Source organism: Embiotoca jacksoni, unplaced genomic scaffold (assembly GCF_022577435.1).
Source record: "Embiotoca jacksoni isolate LCO1_2020_lvr unplaced genomic scaffold, fEmbJac1.0.p SCAF_7, whole genome shotgun sequence".
NCBI lineage: Eukaryota > Metazoa > Chordata > Actinopteri > Embiotocidae > Embiotoca > Embiotoca jacksoni.
This window is the reverse complement of record NW_027185425.1, coordinates 2,668,779-2,689,044: the sequence shown is the minus strand read 5'-3', so window position 1 is coordinate 2,689,044 and position 20,266 is coordinate 2,668,779. Positions and strand designations below refer to the sequence as shown.

Sequence of the window (20,266 nt, the reverse complement as noted above, 5' to 3'; positions counted from 1 at the left end):
GTGACTGTTGGAAGTGAATCAAATATACCAACTAAGTTTATATTGTATTTTTATGTGTTATTTCAAGCAAATACAAAGGCTGTTTCCTTTGATAATTCATTAAAAACGTATTTACTCAGTTTCTCATTACACCATAAACGTTATGCCTAGACACTAATTATTCTGCTTTTACAAGACACCCTAAGTTTCCCAAACATTTACAAAATCAACAGTGATTAAAACAAGAAACTATTCTCTTTTTAAAATAGCAAGTTGATCTGTTTTTATGTTAACAACTCTGTAAGTCTGGGCTGTCCATTAACTAATGTTCGCTGACGTTTGCAGACATTAGTTAACATCAGTGAACGTCAGTTAACATTCCCGAACACTAGTGAAAATAAGCTCATGTTATTAGCTCCTCTAATCTACTGGCTACATATCGGCATAGATTCATCATTTGAATCGTGAGATTTTAGATCCTCCAATAACAGAAATACTAGACAAAACAGCAGCGAATAACAATTCACAGTTATCTTACAACATTTTGGTGTTACAAATTAGTTATATCCCAATATAATATAATATAATCCTTACTATTAATGCATTTTTGGCATTTGTAAGACAAAACAAAAAACTTTTAGCATGTTTATTTTCATTAAATCGCCTCTGGTTCTGTCCTGATGAACATTCATGTGGACTAATATGACGGCCGCAGCAGCCAATGTATCCGTGTATATTTTAGTGCTAGTAAATAAGCTTTTAACAATTTTGCTATAGCAAAAACGATTCTTGCAAAAACGGAATAAAGGTGTTTTGTGAAAAAACGTCATGATAATAATATGCGACAAATATTTTTTCAAAATAAAACATTTTTCCGTTTATAACGAGAAAGTAAGCACATATCTTATTGCCAGGGCAACAGCAATACACTTCAATATTTAAATTAAATTGTTATATCGGACTCATTTCATATGTACGTATAAGAAACACCGTGTTCATCTCAGATTTGTCGCGCCTCAAAACGGGTCATTGTTGATCGTGTTGCCAACAGTGCAATCGGCAGTTCGTCCCTCGGCTTCGTCGTCGCCGTGATCCAGATCCAGATTTTGTGCTTGATCATCACTAATGCAGATGCTCCGATACCGCAGGCACATAAAACGATGGTTATGTCTCTGCAGAGCTCCTGTTTCTGGCCCTGGGAGATGCTCTGCACAGTGTACCAGTAATAATTTGCGGGGGTGGCGGGTGGGGTGTTCTGGTGACGCTTATAGATGCAGACATCAATCAAACCTCCAGGTGAACAGTCACTCTCAAGGGCAGCAGCTCAGCCTCCTCTTGCCGCATCGGAGAAAGAAGAAGAAGAAGAGGAGGAGGAGGAGGAGGAGGAGGAGGGGAACCACTGTTGCCTAGCAACAGGAGGTAGTCGGGTTATCGGTTCGTCATAAAACATGCTGTTGTGAAAGCGATCTGTCCGGGCGTGCAGCAGAGGTGGACCGCCGGCGCTGTTGTGTTCACGTGTACGTGTGGTACGTATGTCTGTAGGCGTCCTGCGTACTTCGGTGTTCGTCAGCAGAGTGATCGTTACAGCGCGGCATCGAAAAGAAGCCGAAGTCGTCAGCACACATGGTCGAACTATCACGTGAAAAAAAAAATATATATATATATATCGTTGTTAGTTGAAGTTCTTGTTACGAGAGGAAGGAAATCCACAACAAACCCGAGCAGCTGTCGTGATTTATTCGATCTGAGATTCTGTGTTTCATCAGTGTGTTTTTGTCTTCCTATGCACTCGCGTGTTTACGGTTGTATTTTACCCGAGCAGAACAAAACAGCCAAGAAGTAAAGCCTCCATGATGTTAGTGAAGATGCTGTAACGATATCAAGTCTACCCGGCGGTGCTGTAAAAAGTTCTGCATTTAATATTATTTCATTATAACTTCTTTGTGCCCACGTGACTATTTTTTACATCTTTAACTTAATGTGAGAAACTTGTGAGAACATATTGTTACAGTTTAATACAGTAAAAAGAAATGTAACTTGGTGTTTAAATGTAATTATTCAGCCGAATGAGTGACAGTTGAACAGTGTATCTACAGTATTTTATTACAATTACTGACATATTTCATGATTCTTCACTGTACATACTTCCAGAGGAAATACATTTATTTCTAGAGCACATTTAAAGCCAACGAAAGTGCTTTAACGAAGGAGAATTAGGAATATGTATTAAAAAAAACGGACATTTTTTATTATGCAGCCGAGTGAAATGTATTTTATATTATTAGATTATTATTAGCTACTGATGCATTAACGTGTAAAAGCGTTGCAGTTGTCGAGGTTCAGCTCATTTGAATTACTTTATATATCTTTTAGTAGTTTCATCTAGAAGTATTTAATCTTAATCTGCATGGAACAGGTAACTTTCAAATACAGTAAATATAATCGGGTAAAGAAATGCCGCATTTTATTCTGAAGGGTTGTGAAGTACGAGTTCAAATTAAATTAAAGTTGTTCTTGAATACAGTCCTTGAGCGATAAAGTTGAAATTATTTGGAGGAAATTGCTTCAGATGCTTTGTTTCCTCTTTAAAATATTCTGCATCAGGCGTCTGAAAATTGTTTTTTTCCGTCTCCTTGTCCTCGTGTTGCCGTTCAAGGGTTCCTCAAGAGTTTGTTTCGATATTCTCACGCATGTACCTAACAAATATCTTCAGACATGTTTCTGATAGAATCAAACGTGGCACCAAATTAGTTTTCTTTGCTCGCCGAGAGACTGATTTATTGTTGTATGTGCTGTGTTTTTCCACCCGTCATCACAATGCATCGGTTTATATCCTGCTGTTGTTGGACGTCACATGTGCTGACGCTTCATCACATGACACTCGGTAACAGTGGAGATGCAGCAGAGCCGTGTTCAGGTCAGAGTAGTGCATCTTTGCTCGTAGGACAAACAGCACTAATGCTGAACTCACCAGAAACTGACAGGCCTCTGCACTGCACTGTTTTTTTGTTGTTGTTTTTTTTTTTTTTTTTTTTTTTTTGGGGGGGGTTCGAGTAAACAGCCACACTGGCTGTTGTGTGATGTGTTTCTGGGTGGTAAGTAATGGACATTAACTGGCCCGTCCGTGTGTTTTGTTATCTCATGTCTGGTACACAACATGTCGGCTGAAGTTCAGACATTCATCCCGCGTGACTTCTCTGCAGCTCCACGTCTGATCTCGAGTCCGACTGGCAGACTGGAGTTTGAGTTTTACGAACATTTCTCCGGAGCATGTGAAGTACTCGCTGGATGAATTAAACCTCAGTGGGGGGCGGAGCCAGAGAACCACTCAGCTTAAAGGACAAGTCTGGTGAAACGTTTTGTCATTTGTAAAAAACAAAAACATCAGCTGTCGACTGTCCCTTCCTGAAAACTCTTTTCCTGGATTTTGGGAATAGTCGTACTGCAGCAGTGATAGATTTACAGTGAGAATAAACAATGGCCGCCAATCAGCATATACGTATGACATACATAGCTCATAAAAACTGGCCAAGCTGTGTGTAAGCTAGCGAGCTTTCCCGTTAACCTTTCAAAGTGATAAGTATTATAATTTGTCAGATATCTGAAAAAAAAAAAAAAAAAAAATCAGTTCCTCGGCTCCACCTGCTGATGTCCAAATCAGCCAGCGACAGTCTTGACTCTTCCACCGCTGCAGCGTTTCTAAAGAAATGTTTCTATAACTGAGTTTGCATTAATGTGCCGGTGGAAACATCTGAATAATCCCGGACTGGTTTGCATTTTTGGTAAAAAGTCAGGAAAAAAAAAAAGACACGCGCTGCTTCTTCTGAGCTAAATAAACACTCGGTGTTTATTTATTGGTGTTCATGTCACGAGCAGGTAACATCTCCTCAGACATTCATCATCCTGCTTTGAATCAGTTCGTGTGCGTTCACGAAGTTTCCAGCAGCACATGAGTGTAAGTCCACTCTGCATCAGACGGAGAAGCTTCAATGCAGAGAGAGTGTGTGTGTGCGTGTGTGTGTGTGTGTGTGTGTGTGTGTGTGCGTGTGTGTTGTGTGTGCACGTGTGCGCGAGTGCGACAGTGTACATGTGCGAGGTTGGCTGGTGTGTCTAATCTAACAGTGACCCGACACTGACAGCGCCCTCTTGTGTCAGCCCGCAGTCTGCGTCTCAGCCCGTGGGAGAGCCGGATCGTGGAGCGGCTCATGACGCCGACGCTGTCCTTCCTGGCCCGCAGCCGCAGCGCCGCCACGCTCCTCGGCAGCGACTCCCGTGAGTGTGAGACACGTTTCTACTCCGCGCGAAGTTTGGTTCTTTATTTATTTATTTATTTTTTAACTCACTCTTTCAATGCATTTTGCGTTTCGTTTGGTGTGAAACATTCAGCACTAAATAACATCATTCGTCAATCTTCTTGATTTTTTTTTTCTCTCGTCGTCTTTCTCCATTTGTTTATGTCCCGAGTCGCTGCCAGATTTGATGACATCACAATCACCTGATTTAACACGCTGACTATCTGAACCCGGCATTCGTAGCTCACGTGACACGATCTTAACATCCAACTGATGTTCATTTTTTTGTGTTTTCAGCCGCTGTAAATTTAAAATGCTCAGGAAAAATGTAACCAGATCTTGTGGTGACGTGATTTTTATGATGATTAATATTTCAATTATTATTTTTTCCAATTAATAGTTTGGTATAAACAAAAAACTCTGGAACAGATCCAGATTAGCATGATGACATCAATTTGTCGATCTCTCTCTCCTTCCCTTTATGAATCTGTGTATTTGCATTTTTATATAAAAAAAAAACAACAACCGTGCAGTGATATAGATATGATTTAATTGAGGATAGAGCTGCAACTACGAATTATTTTTTATTATTATTGATTAATATGTTATTTTATTATTTGTAATGTTGAGAAATAGTAAAAAATGCACACCTGAGTTTTCCCAGATTCCAAGATGAAGTCTTCAGAGGATTTATTGTTTGTAAACAACAGTTTAAAACTCCCAAAAATAAATCGATTTACAGTCAAATAAATCAAAGACAAAAAGCAAATTGCGAATAAATTACGGCTATTTACGAATTGGAACAATTTTGTCTTTTCTTTAAAAGATCTAAATGTATTTAAATGATTGCTGCACTACAGAGGACAGCAAACAATAGGAATAAAACCACGATTGATTTGTGAATTAAATCAATCCGTCCCCCTCTGCTCAGCGGGATGCGACTCACCGTCCGGCAGCGTGTCGTGTTCGCGGCGTGGCCTTTTATCACCCTGCATGGTGTGTGTGTGTGTGTGTGTGCGCGCCATGCCGTCGCTCTCTGCGTGTTTGTGTGTGTCGCTCAGACTCTCACCACTGCTCCCGTTCAGCCTCTGCCAGCCCGCTGAACGCCTCCTCCCACCACCACCCGCACCACAACGCCGCCGAGCGCTGGAGGGTCTCCTCCGCCAGCACGCCGGACATCACCCAGCGCCCGCGCCGACGGAACTCCACACCGGTAGGCGCACGCCATTGGACACATGATGACCTTTGACCTGCTGTGACCAAAGAGCGATCAGTCATAACATTAAAAACCACTGACGGGTTGTCCCTCCTATGGAAATGAATCGGGTTGACAGAATATTAGGAAATCTAGTCTCCAAAATAATAAATCGACAATGAAATTACACGTAATGCTTCAGCTGTCGGTGGTTTTATTGTTATGACTGATTGTTGTGTGCTGTGTCTGGATTTCCTTTGATATTGTGATTTGGATTAAACTGTTTTAAATTGTTTAAGTGGATCTTCATGTCCAAAAACGTCAAAAAATATAGAGTGTATTGTTACTTTCTAAAGATCATCCAGAGATTATTTAACATCTTCTCTTCACTGAGAATGAAACCCTTCGCTTTAACCTCGAAAACCTAATAAATGCTGATGGGAGGCTACGTTGCACTTATTAATATTTCATAATAATAATGGGTCGTATGTGTGGTGGGAAGAGTCATGCTCGTAATACCAATTCACAAAGCTGCATATACTAAAAGGACGTTGTCTCTGGCGAGTAATATTACATCCGAATATGGCTCGTGCTTTGTTTGAGGAGAATCAGCTTTTTGCCTTCAAACAGAAGAGCCCCACAGGTTCGGCTTTGAAACAGGCCTCGGTGTTAAGAGCCAATCAAAGCGCTCGATACAAAGAAGACGGAGAGTTGACTGATTTTATAGTTTTCTTTTTTAAGAAAAGATGATCAAACTAAGCAATATAATTTACAGGAACGAATGATATTGATGCACTACGGCCACTTATTATTATTACCTATTTGTAATGTGTGATATAATATATGTCACCGTATTTGTTGCATCTCTTGGGTTTAATGTACTTTCAGAAGAAATGAAAATCAATTCTAATCTTTTGATAATCATCACCAGACTCTTGGAGCCTTTTTGTATTCATCAACACAATGTTTGTGTTTTGTGTAATTTAACAGTTTTGGTTCACTCTCACTGTCATCAGTATCAGTTTCCAGCTGCAGCAGGCGTTGAAAAAACTTAGCACGACACTGCAGGCAGACACAGTTAGCAACTAGCTGGTGGTCATAGTGGGGCAGGTAGCAGCTGAAGCTAAAGCTAAGCTATTTTAAGCCAAGGGGTGGTGGAGAACAAAAACGGAGCAAAAAGCAGAATCAATTTTGGGTTTGCATTCATCCGGGTGCCAGAAACAAACTCTCAAACTGGGTGATTAATGTTGCTCTGTGCCCTGTAAATGCACATTTAAACATAAAGACTTGCAAATTAAACTGACACTTGCTTGAAAATGCTATTTGGAAATAGCGTCTGCAACTAACAAAATATTATCTGCTCTACGTGGTGTCAAGCCGACGTGTCAGCCTTCGCCCCGAGGAAATAAAACCTTGGTTATTTGTGTCACCTTGTTCTTCCAGGTGGATAAAAAGAAGAAAGAGAAGAAGGACAAGGAGAGGGAGAACGAAAAAGAGAAGATCGCTCTCACAAAAGACAGGGTGCAGAAGAAAAGAAAGACGACGTCACCGGTCACCACGATCCAGAGATCCAGAGCAGAGACCAGGTATCCTAACAGATTAACTGTAAAAAAAAAAATTTTTTTTAAAATGGCCCATTAGCTGGAAAAATGTTTTTTAGTTCTATATTGGGAACTTAATTAATGTGGGAGAGAGGCTGGGAGCTGGTGTGCTTCATTCCTGGAGCAGGTTAGTGTCTGGCAGATGGTCCAAGGTGTGATAATCCAACCGCTAAAAGAGGCGCCGCTGGACGCCGTTCAGTCAGCGGCCGACGGCCAGCGGCAGGTCTGTGTCTGTGAGGACAGCAGCTCTCCGACAGAATGGGGCTTTCCTGACTGATGCACAGGGGGGGGGGGGGGGGGGAGATGTCTCCCTGACTCACTCTTCTCAGGTTTCACCCTCCTTCAGCCAAAGAACCACAGCGAGCCGATGTGCCGTTTCACATTGAGGCACTCATATCTTCCACATGACCTAGTTGTGGGCTTTTTGCGGTGCACTGGGAACCTCATTACCTTTCCCTGCACTGCCAGGAAATATCATTTCACTCAGACTCTCTTTTCTGAGTCTGTCTCCCGCTCATATTTCACCTCCTCTCCGTCCCTCAGCACCCCGAAGCCCAAAAACAGACCTCCGTCACCCGCCGCCCCCAAAACCCGGCCCCTGTCCCCGCTGGTGCCGGCGGCGGCCTCCAAGACGCCAACGGGCAAGAAGACGCCCTCTCCGGCTGGCACCAAGACCCGACCCAAACGGGCCCAGACGCCCGCCCGAGTGCAGACCCCTACGGTCGCCGCGGTCGCCGTGGAAACGGGCCACGACCCCCAGCAGCCCGTCGCTCCGGAGGAGAAAAAGAGTGAGTGCGGTTACCGTGGTGACAGTGCTTCAAGGTGACCTCGGAGGTTTTGGCTGACATTTATGTGGCAGCGTAGTTTCGGTGTGAGGACACGAAATGATCCCTGCAGCGTGTTAGTGTGCTCTCGAATCTATGACGGCCTTTTTTAGGTAGGTAGGTAGGTATATACTTTATTAATCCCCGAGGGGAAATTTTTTCGCCACAGCAGCATACATACAGAAGCAATAATAGAAACAATAGAATAAAATCATAGAATAGAATATATAATAGAAAAACAATAAAATAAAATAGCAGTAAATAGCAGTAAAAAATATAAATATAAAATATAAAATGCACAGTATATACAGTACATTAAATATCTATATATATTATATACAACAAACCAATAAACACAGTCAACATATCTATATATGTATATATATATATATATATGTATATATATACATACAGTACAGTATATATCTATATATATAATATACAAGCAACCAAGAAACACAGTCAACAGTGTTATTGTACTGTGATGGATTTTGCCAGAGGTGAGTTATTGTAAAGTCTTATGGCAGTGGGCAGGAATGATCTCCTGTATCTGTCCTTGTGACAGCGGAGCTGGAGGAACCTTTTAGAGAAAGTGCTCCGCTGTCCCTGCAGCAGGTGGTTGAGAGGGTGGACAGGATTATCCAAGATGGACAATAGTTTGTTCAGCGTCCTCCTCTCCACCACCTTTTCCAGACTATCTCTTTATCTGAAGGCATCAGGAGTCTGTCTCACCTGAGAGCTCTACTGGACTCTATTCTGTCAAGTCCTGAAATTAAAAATCAGTTTGATCAGACAGTTTGATTGACACGAAACTACCGGTTGAATCATCAGTACGAAAGTTAAACAGATGGTGAGATGTTCGTGTTTGAAGAGGAGGAAAGTAGTGAATGTGATTGGCTGTTATTGACACGCCCACTTATGATGTGTGATAAAGTGTCCTTCCACTGAAAATAGGGCATGAAGTAACTTTTGTTTGTTTATTTAAAAAAAAAAAAAAAAAAAATGGTGTGGAAGGTAATAAATCTCGTCTTTTTTCAAGTATTTTCTTGCTCAACCAGACATCTGCTTCCTTACTGTTGCGTTTTTAAAAACCATGAACATCCCCTGTTTTCTCTTCCAGCCTCCGGTAGCGTCCCTGCCATCGTGGTGTCCTCTGAACCGGTTACACCTCCTTCTCTCAGCCCGGCGGTCGTATCAGCCGCCTCTCCAGCCGTGCCGAGCGTAGAGCCGACCGCCGCAGCTGTTTCTCCTGCAGCGGGACCCGTCAGTACGCCCGCTCCTTCTGCTACACCCACCGCCTCCTCCTCCTCCTCCTCCTCCACCACCACCACCACCCCGGCTGCACCGGCCAGCAGGCCGTCAGCAGGCACCAACAACGCAGAGGAAGCCGCTCGCGCCCTCACAGAGAAACGCAGACAAGCCCGAGAGCAGCGTGAGAAAGAGGAGCGGGAGCGTCTGGAGCAGGAGCACAGGAACAGGTCAGACTCAGGACCTACATACGTCTTGATAACAATGTGATGATGTGTTTCTTTGACAGGAACAGAAACATGTTTGTGTTGTCCTGTTTTTTTTTAAAGTGGATGTTGTGATTAAACCTGAACGAGTTCTTATTTGAAATCTGCAATTTTGCTTTAAATAAGGATATTTTTGACGCTTTAATCCTTTAAGTTGCTGCTGTTTGTGATGAGGGCTTATAACAGTAAACATCCATTAGTGGAGGGTTGAAGCTGTGCAGCAGTGGAAAGAGGGGTATCTTGTTATTCATTTATTAGACTCCTTGCAGTGTAGGGATGGAGGTCAGACGCGAGATTGAAGCAGTGCTTTAACTACCAGGCCAACCGACATCTCTGTATAAATAATAAATACCTGTAACAATTTGTTTTGCTTGGTTTGAGACCCAAAAATCTGTGAAATTGAAATCAGACAAACACATTGTCAGCATTTTTGATGCAAAAAGTGTGATAACTTTTACTAAATTCTATGGGAGGAGATTTAGCACCAAGTCGAGGAGAATGATTGTCCTGAAAATGGTTTTATTTTGTCTTTTGTATAGGTTTGCATTCTTACAGGATTATACAACACGGTTACACCGATAAACCTGTCAAACAACAAATAGCATAGGGTGTAAAGGAGCACAGCTACAGTACAGTAGAATATCATTAAACATAATACTTAACTGGTGATTACAGCTTCTGACACACTGGTTAGGGAAACATAAACAAAAGAAAAAGGTTGATACCAGCGAGGAGAGGACATCGCAGTGTTCATCCTCCCAGATCATTTCAGCATGACGTTGGTCTCGAGTTCAAAACCCCCAAAAAACGGCTGACGTGCACGCAGTGTGTAACACAGAAACCTCTTTACAGCATCCTGCGGGAGGAGGCCATGGCCCGGGACGCAGAAGAGAGGAAGCGCAGGGAGGAGGAGGCTCGGTTCATGGCCGAGCAGCAGCGTCTGAGAGACGAAGTCCAGCGAGCTCAGGAGGAGAAGGAGGCGCAGGAGAGAGCGAGAGTCGAGCAGGAGGAGAACGAGAGGCAGCAGAAACAGGTCAGTGACGGAGAACCAGCCGATGACACATTAAAAGCTCCTTCGGATCAGAAGTTGTTAAAACATCTGTAGTCGCTGTTTTACAAGTCTTGCAAGGCATCTTAGTTCTGACTCATGCTCCGTTTAATTGAATCCAACTGGCATGTGAACAAGTCCAGTTTATAATGATTCATGTAAGAGTCATGTTTATTTGGAAAGCTGTGCGGAGCCTGACGAAGGCTGTTTTGACCGACTCATCTCTCAAACAGGTGGAGAAGGCAAAGTGACCATGACCCATACAATAAACACATTGACACACCGGTTTGAAATAGAGCGGAGTTATCCTTTAACCCTTTGAGCACGCTGCCAATAATCTAGTGGGAATCAAACCGTCCCAGACTCCAGTGAGACAGATCATCACTCCTCGTCAACTGTAAATACTCGCTGCACTGGAAACCCTTTAATTTTCCGTCTATTAACCACCATGAATCCCTATGATCCCCCACATGCACTAAGCCCATTTACCATCTGGGCAGATTAATGCACAGGGAAACTGTACTTGTACGTGAGCCCGAACATCAGCCCCGGTTGGACTCGCTCACCGCCTGACTGTCTGGCATCTGGGCAGATTAAAGGCGCAGTACGAATGTGCGCTTCTGTCACACACGATGTGTGTCATGCGTGCGCCCTAATAGTCAGAGGCCCCTTGTCTGCCTGGGCAGAAGCCAGCTGGTGACCTCCATAATGGGGATGAGCAGAGGCTGAGGGAACCATTGTGATCGGGGGGATAGTGACGGTCCTGTGCTGCCTCTGTCTCGTCCACTCGGCTCTGGATAAGCAGCGTCAGTGTGCGCCCTGCCTGCAGCACTCCGCTATGCTCGACTCCCCTCGTCCCCTCAATCGGACCATTGTTCCAGCCTGACAGCGCACTCGCTCGAGGCCAGAGTGGCCTCATGTTGTTGTAAAGCTCATTTAGTTCAAGTGTCCTGCTCCAGACACTGAGTTTTTTATTTTTTTATTTATTTATTTTTTTTAAAAGGGGTTTGATGCCTTTTGTTAAATAGGTGCAGTAGAGGAAGGCAGGAAACGTGGCCGTGGACACTTTGAAAATGTGTGACTGTGTTTAAATGAGTGGAACTGCATATTATATAGACAGCTGGGATTTATGCACACTTCATAATTTTGTTTTCATTGGTGACTTTAAAACAGCTGTTTGGTTGGTGCTGAGTTTAAATACTCAGTGAAGCATGTAATGGAGTTACTCATGATATGAACCTCGGCCTGAAGGCTGCAGACTGCACTGAGCGTGTGCTGCCCCCTGGTGGTGTCTCATTTACTGTTAGACTGCATTCACACACTGATGTCAGAATGAATTGAAATATATAAATGCTTTTTTTTAATGTACATTTATACATGCAGTTATATCAGATAGATGATAATTATAATAATGATAATAATAAACTATTTGTATAGCACCTTTCATACAAGAAATGCAGCTCCAAGTGCTTTACAGCTAGAAAATTACATTCAAGATTTCACATAAAAACAGATATAAAGGAACAATTAAAAATATAGAAAAGAAAGAAATAAAAGAGCTTTTTAAATTTAAGAGTTATAGCAGGGCTGTTTGTAAATAACTTTTTGTCTTTGAAGCTGTATGTTTGTTGGGTTGTTTCTCTGAGCTTCATATTCGTGTTTTCGTCCTTCAGAAGGAGGAGGCTGATGCCAAAGCTCGTGAGGAGGCCGAGCGTCAGCGCATCGAGAGGGAGAAACACTTCCAGAAAGAAGAGCAGGAGCGGCTGGAGAGGAAGAAGGTGAGAACAAAGAGACAGAAAAACAACCTTTGTGTAGAGTTCAGGGAGACACTGAGGTCACGCTGGAGTTTAAAAACATCAGCAGCTAACGCGCTGATCTCCCTGTCTTATCTGCACAGCGCCTGGAGGAGATCATGAAGAGGACTCGGAAGAGTGACGCAGGAGATAAGGTCAGTGGGAGTCATTTTAAACAGGCCTGAAGAAACTAATGAGGTCTTTCTGGGATAACACGGGTCTTTTTGTTCTTTAAACCCCGCAGAAGGAAGTCAAAGCGTCTCCGCAGGTCAACGGCAAGGACACAGAGATCAATAAAGGTAATTGTCACGTCTCGCGACGGTCTGCTTTTTACTCAAATTGTTGCCTTCAAATCCAAAACAGAACCAGTGAAATGTTTGGACACTCCTCAGGGGGCTTTTCTTTATTTTTACAATTTGTTTTTTACAAAGTGAAGATGTCAAAACTCTGAAATAGCTCTGAAATAATAATTTGGATTTTGTTGGATGCAAAAAACCTTAAACAAACCGAAATACAACCGGTTTCCAAAAAATCAGCAGCTAATATCCTACATCAGGCATGAATGGGACGACATTTCACTTTCAAAACTCCTCAGTTCCCAGATGTTTCCAGAGTGTTGTAAAAAGACGTGATGCAAAACAATGGTAAACATGCGCCTGTCCCAACTTTTTTTTTTTTTTTAAACGTCTCAAATTAAAAGTGAGCATATATTTTTTTATAAAACAATACAATAATTTCTCACTATTCAAATTTGATGTTATGTTATATTGAAAAGTCTATTTTCAATTAAATATGGGTTTAGAGGACTCGCAAATCATTGTATTCTGTTTTTATTTTACATTTTACACAGCGTCCCAACTTGTCATGAAAAATGGGTGCAACTCGGGTGCTGATGTCGATCAAGAGATGTAACTTTTTATATTATATTAAATATTTGTTGCTTCCTGGTGCTCCGTGCGTATCACCGGGCTGTGCTTCGTTCATTCACAGCAGGAGCAGTCTCAAAACTTTTCAGTTGCCCCTCGTATTGATACAGAAACACCCTGAATGAGTAGGTGTCCAAACTTTTGCCTGAAACCGAATACGGTCTGAAAACTGCACTCGTGTCTCTGTTCTGTCTGCAGCTCCTGGAAACCTGCAGGTTCCCGGCGCCGCGGTCCTCAGCCCGTCACAAGGCGTCTCCGGCCCCGTTGTCGTAAACGGCGTCCAGCCCGCCGCCCACCAGAACGGCGTCTCAGCCAACGGGCAGGCAGCGGACTTCGAGGAGATCATGCAGCTGAACAACGGCAGCAGCAACGCCGGGCAGCAGCAGAGCGGGCTGGTCAGCGAGCCAATCCTGGCCTTCGAGGGAGGAGAGCCCTTCCTGATGAAAACAGGCCCTATGAAGCCTCAGCATGTCGCAGGTACCGATTTATGAATGCTTCCTTGTTTTTCAACCGGTTATACTTTTTATTTTTTATATTTGACCTTTTATTTGATGTGCAAATCAATAAACCTGGACAGATTGAATTTGAACAGGCTTTTTTTCACTGACGATATTGTGACACGTGTATGTAATACAATAAATCATGGCTTTGTGCTACTCTTACCGTGACAAATTAAAGATGGCATCCTGATTCATCTTACCGTATTCATCATGTCTCCCTGCAGAGGTCCTGTGAGTCGCCACACATCCATGGAGACGCGCCTTATGTCTCTGCTTGAGTTATGAGATTCATGCCACACCACAGCGGCTTATAAAAAAAAATAAAGAAACTGTGTGCCAAACAACCAGTGTTGAACTGCGCTGACCTCACATCTACAGTCTCCGGCGCAGAGGACAGCGAGGAGGAGCAGAACTCATCTGAAATATACAAAAAAATGTTTTTAAATGCAAGTATTCTCTGTCTTCACCGCGTGTTATGGTGCAGCATTTGTCAAGTTTTATTGAAATGTCACATGCAGATTTTTATGGTGCACCTTAAAGATGACTGACTGTGTAACAAATTTTAGAAAATACAGTATAAGACCCTGGAAATACATAATATTTGACAATGGTTGTTATTATTACCGTCGCTATGATATTGTTATTGTTATCTTAAGTTGAACAATGTACGTGTGTGTGTGTGTGTGTGTGTGAGTGTGAGTGTGTGTGTGTGTGTGTGTGTGTTTGCTGTTTTGTCTTGAATTATTGAGTTATTTAACATGAGGAGCATTGTAAGGACTGGCCACAGACAGTGTATGTAAATGTATAATGAGCCTGGCTGCCTCGGCCTCCTGTTACAGGGGATCTGTGAAATAAAGCTTTATGAAAGGGCCTCAGGCTCTCTGCCAGTTTCTGTGCATCCAGCAGCGGCAATACTATACACTGAAGTAGTGGTGGTACTTTCACTACAAATTTGAGGCACTGTAAACTTCTGCTACTCCACTACAGCTTTAGCTACGTTACAAATGAAGAGTTTTACAAACAAAACACTTGAAGACCTGGTAACATATGAAGTTTTGTTGGACATGAAACTATCGGAATAATTTTCCATATAAAATGTTGAATATTGCACAAAGCGGCTTCTCAAAGGTGAGGATTTGGTCATTTAAATTTATTTATTTTTTTAATCATTTTGAGGTTTGAACTGTTGGTTGGACAACACAAACACAGTGAAGGTGTCATATTGGACTTTTTTCTACATCAAACAGTCGATCAATAAAGAAATTAATTATCAAAACTAATCACATTTACCATCCACAGCAGTAAAATCCTGCTTATACTATATATGTTGGGTAACAAGCTAGTATTATAAAATATAGCTAATTGTCACTTTTAGTTTTAATATTTAAAGTGCATTTTCCTGATTATACTTACACTCTCTTAGTAACATTTTAAATGCAGAACTTTTACCTTATCAAATACTTTTACAGTGCAATGATTGCACTTTTTATTGTAGTAAAGCATCCGAGTACTTATTGTTCCACCTGCTACAGTTTGGAACAGTTTACGAGACGCAGCAGACTGTGGTAACTGCAGTTCACATTCAGCTCCAGCAGGAGGCAGCACTGACACCGAAACACAGCCGAGATCATCCTCCGAACCATCGAGTTTTTCTGTATGCTACGTGTGTGTTGGCAAATTGTTCTCTTAATTTGCGTGCTATTTATCTATTTGCATGTTTGTTTGTTTGTTTTTTTACAAGCTACAGGGCACTGAGCTCTGCAGGGCTGCTGTAATTTCCCCCCACACACATTCTTTTTTTTTTTGTTTATTCAAAGTACACTGGTACCATGGAAAACTAAGGTTAGGTTAGGTTAGGTAGTTACTTTATTAATCCCCAAGGGGACATTTTTTTCACTACAGCAGCATACAGGAAAGCAATAAAATAATAATAAATAATAAAAAAAAAACAATAAAATAACAGTAAAAATATATATATATTAAATATAAAATGCACAGTATATACAGTACAGTATATATATATATATATATATATATATATATATATATATATAAACAACCAAGAAACACAGACAACAGTGTTATTGTTGTGTGATGGATTTTGCCAGAGGTGAGTTATTATACAGTCTTATTGCAGTGGGCAGGAATGATCTCCTGTATCTGTCCTCCATAAGGCCATAACTTCTAAAGTAAATTGCTGCAAATTAATTTAACGTATCATTAGGAGAGAAAATGTTCCTTTTGATCAATATTATATGGCAAAATGTCAAATACTGAGACTAGAATATGTGAAAACTTGAGATGAATTAGATTAGGGGAAGACTTATAGAAGGAAGTGATCTGAAATGCAGGCTGGGATGCCGAAGTAAGTTTATCTATTACAAAAATATACATAGAGTTGATTTTACACCCCTGTATGGTTTAACTCGGACAATAAATATTGGAAATAAAATGAAGTGGATATGCTGTGACAGTTCTGGAAAGATGTAGTGGAAAACCTTGAAGAGTGGCTCAGAGAACCACCACTCCCCACTGTTATTTCTGTCAGGGGATAAATCTCTCGTACCACCAGGGTTCACTAAAACAGAGTTTGGACTGGCAGTGACAGGTATTGTAAAGCACCCTGGATTATTTTACGTAACTGGAAGAGCTCACAATCTTTAACCCCTTCCAGCCTGCAGGTTGCTGTACCAGGACCACAGTGTGTCTCATTAAAACACAACCTGCTGACATTTTTAGAGGGTTACTGATCCTGAAGAGGCCTCTTTGTACTTCGACATCCATTTTGGAATGCAGCCTTTTACTTTGTGATTAATTTCTGTTGCATTAAGTTTGGTCTAGTTGCAGTTGAGAATGTTTACATCACCGTTCACTGACTCGTTAAAGACTGTTGTTTCCTCTTTAATTCACAGTTTTAACACAATACCAAATCACTAAATGATTATCATGGCCAAAAGAATTCACAACAACATGATTGCAATATGTATAAAACATTATTGACAATAGGTGGCGGTATTGCTCCTTCAGCCTGTTTGCCGGATATTAGCCATTAATAAAAAAAAAAAAAAAAAAAAATCAGTTTTAGAGCATTCTAATAAAGACAAAAGCTTAACTGTCCTTGTGCGGAAAGGCCATCAATAATATTTTATCTTTTACAGTCTACGGTCGCATCTTAGGTTGCGGTGTCTTGTTCTTCTCTTGTTTATCAGCAGTTGCCAACCAGCGTTAAAGAGCGATACCATGGACCACCTACTTATTTACAATATTATCACTTACTTGCGATAGTCGAATGTGTCCTTTTAACATGATATCAGTATTTCATGTTTAAAACATAACAGTTATCGTCATACAAATAAAACCCAGACGACCTTTAGACCTTCGCAATCAATACAATAACGAGTTCTGTCGTAGCTCCGATTCCTATAGATATTTGCTGCATCACAATGATGAAGATGACCAGTCTGCTAGATTTGAAGTCTGGATTTTTTTAAGAATAACATTTCGTAATTTGTGTTCTTTATCTGACTGTCCATAGGTCCTGCGATCAGATAATTTTGTGCGTGGGAAACTGAATTTCATACCTAAAAGAAATAACTAATGCAGTGTTGACTCTGTTGTCATGAGCAGCCTGTGTTTGTTTGACTGTGGCTTCAATGTAATGTAAATGTTGCACGGAGAAGACAGCTGACCACAGGCAGCTCAGTCTGAGGTGTCGACCGGCCAAAGGATCAAAGAGGTACCCATGAGATTTTCTGTCCACTTGCTAAAACACATTCTCACAATCAAATGTTAAAAGCCTTGTGGTCACGCTTGTTTAGGTAACTTTGTCCTCAAACAGAGCTCTCATTGCTGCAGCTGGCCGGTTGGGTTCGGTCACAGTGCATTTGTCACACAGTCGCCAGTGGATCAAATGTCCAACAAAATACACTGAACCTTGTTTCACTGCAGCTATGCTGACATTTGGCACAGAGAAGTGATTCCAGACAGAAACCCGGAGTGAGGGCACACTGACTGTATCTGTTTACTTTGGTTTTATAATTAGAAAGCTTATCCAACAGACAATGCAGCGCTGCATACAAAGAGCCTGTATGACTAATGACACCCCGTTTACTCGACTCAAACTCAGAGCTCTATTATGTTCTATTGTGTGTCTTATCAGTGGATGTTTACCTGACATTATTGATCATTTGTTTATATATTGACGATGCTCTCTGTTTGTTGGTGGGTCCTCCACTTTGTTTCAGATGATCAATCTGGAAGTCAAAACCTTTTAAGTCATTACCAGCGAAATCTCTCAACATCTATTGGATGGATTGGAACAAAATTTGGTGGAAGTCTTCCTGGTTCTCAGATAATGTATCCCTATAACTTCAGTGACCTCCTGACCTTTCTGCTTTTCTTTATCACTGGTGCTTCTATAAGAAATCTGATCTGGATAGACTTTCTGTGAAGTTTCTGTAGGGTACGGCAACACATGTCTTAGACTGTTTACCTCATTGATTCAGATACTTTTGATACCTTAATGAGAAAGAACATTGTCTGCAGATCATGAACAGAGTATTCAACCCCAGACCCGGTGCCGTGGGTGGGTTTTTAGTGGCCACGCAAACCCTAGATGATCTTTGTGTCCCCCCGTGCTGCCGCCTGTCCTCTCCAGTTACTACCTTATAACATAATTTATGAGTGGTAGTTATTAATAGCATTGGTTAGCAGCATGGTAACCCAATATTTTAATGTAAAAAAAAAAAAAAGAAAGGGAAGAAAATTGGCATAATGATTGTTAAAACCAATAAAACAGATAAGGTCTGCCATAGCTGAAGCATGAAGATTACGCTCCAGAAAGTTAAGATAGTGGCAAAAAAGTGATTCAGTGCTGGTGTGGATATTTTAAAAAATGGCTAAATTGCAGCACAATCAAACCTCAGAAGAGGGGGAGGTCTCTCTCAGTGGAAAAACATTGCTTTTATCAAACTGGATGCAGAGTTACAGAATTATCTTACATGCCAAACTATATCTGACTTCATTTGTGTTACAGCGACATATTATTGCTTTTAGTCTCGGGGAACTGAACCTTTTGTGTCGTTTTACACAATCCACAGCTCAAGGTAATACAATGTGTAATTGACGCTCAGACCATGCTGTCCCTTTATGTGAATCTGATGCTTGTATCTTATCTGTTATAAAGTTCACATTTGTGCTTCTGGGTTAGATGTCTCAACAACTACTGGATGTATTACGTTGACATTTGGTGCAGATATTAATGTCCACCTCAGGATTAAGTGTAATAATTTAAGTGATCCCTCAGTCTCTCTTCTTGTCAGCTGTATGCTGCTCAGTGTTCAGTGTTTTAACATTCAGCTAATGTTAGGTTAGGTTAGGTAGTTACTTTATTAATCCCCGAGGGGAAATTTTTTTCGCTACAGAAGCATGCTAACACAAAGACAATGGACATGGCAAATTTTTTACGTGGTAAAAATCAGCATATCAGCATTGTTGTACCCGAGTGAAGCTTCACAGATCTGCTTCCATGACTGTGGACTGTTTGTCTTGTTAAAACTAATGTATATGCTAGATGTATATGATGCTTCAACTATCCAACAACAATGGCTGCTTTAGCAGACTTGTACAGTACGCATATAAGCACCTCATTAAATCAAGGATGTAACTGATTATCAGCCTGTTGCAAATGCTTTTACTCTTCATGTTCCTGGACAGTCTGATATTTGCATAACCACTTTACAGCGTCATGGTCTGTCCAGGGTTGATTACTAGATGTGCTGCTCAGGCCTTTACTCTCTTTCAGCTTGCTATCTCTGGTCCCACAGTGACCGGTGTGTTTACTGCCCAGACAATGTGGGACCAGAGATAAAAAACCTGCAGCTTTAGTGTCTCAGTTACAATAAAACAACTGGCTGCTCCAACAGGCTGCAAAATCCAAAACAAACAGAAGATCATGTGCTGCAGGTGAGTAATCCCCCCCCCCCCCCCCCCCCCGCCAAGCCTTCACATGAAATCCAATGGGATCATTGTTATGTGTAAAACGTGTTGAACATTTGATCCATCCGTGTTCTCATTTAACACAATGTCTACATTTAAGTTTTTATTTTACAGCCACCAGCCGACCCCGCAGAGATATTAAATGTGTGGCAGCAAACAGTGACAATCGTAGATCATCACGAGCACTTTCTTCAGACAACATTGTTGAAAACGCTTCCAGGGAGCCAACTATTTATAAATGAGATGTGATTTCACCAAGTGGTCGTCAGACAGTCGGTTACAGGAGGCTGTGCTCATTCTCAACACCTTTCACTGAGGTTTCATCTTCAAACGAGGAAGCAGAGACGTCTCACTGCTCACTGTGTGAGTTACTTTCACTCTCCATTACACAAGGTGAGCCTTTTTCCTCTTTCTGTTTTACTTTCTCACACTTAAAAACTATTTTGATGCCTTGAAAAAATATTTAAAGCCCTGTTGTGTTTTTATTTTCCTCTGAAAAAGGTAAGTCTGAATTTGTTTAGCTTGTGATATGTGCAGCTTCAAAGACAGGAAAGGGAAATGGTTTATATGCTACTTCAATCGTGTTAGTTTCAGGTA

The 20,266-nt window shown here is 41.4% G+C and overlaps 1 protein-coding gene across 5 annotated transcripts in view; it reads left to right on the top strand.

The window, feature by feature from the left end:
• Positions 1-14,542, top strand: part of map7d1b (MAP7 domain containing 1b) — a 39,532-nt gene extending 24,990 nt beyond the window's left edge. For 4 of the 5 annotated variants that reach the window (XM_069175814.1, XM_069175812.1, XM_069175813.1 and 1 more), the window contains 11 exons: positions 4,135-4,257; positions 5,357-5,484; positions 6,910-7,052; positions 7,611-7,855; positions 9,012-9,369; positions 10,258-10,438; positions 12,127-12,231; positions 12,351-12,401; positions 12,491-12,545; positions 13,371-13,649; positions 13,897-14,542. In XM_069175814.1, the coding sequence (XP_069031915.1) occupies positions 4,135-4,257; positions 5,357-5,484; positions 6,910-7,052; positions 7,611-7,855; positions 9,012-9,369; positions 10,258-10,438; positions 12,127-12,231; positions 12,351-12,401; positions 12,491-12,545; positions 13,371-13,649; positions 13,897-13,907 (1,679 nt within the window). In that variant the 3' untranslated portion in view covers positions 13,908-14,542. The remainder of the gene's footprint in view (positions 1-4,134; positions 4,258-5,356; positions 5,485-6,909; positions 7,053-7,610; positions 7,856-9,011; positions 9,370-10,257; positions 10,439-12,126; positions 12,232-12,350; positions 12,402-12,490; positions 12,546-13,370; positions 13,650-13,896) is intronic. The other variant, XM_069175811.1, reaches the window with a different exon arrangement.
• Positions 14,543-20,266: the final 5,724 nt, after the last annotated feature.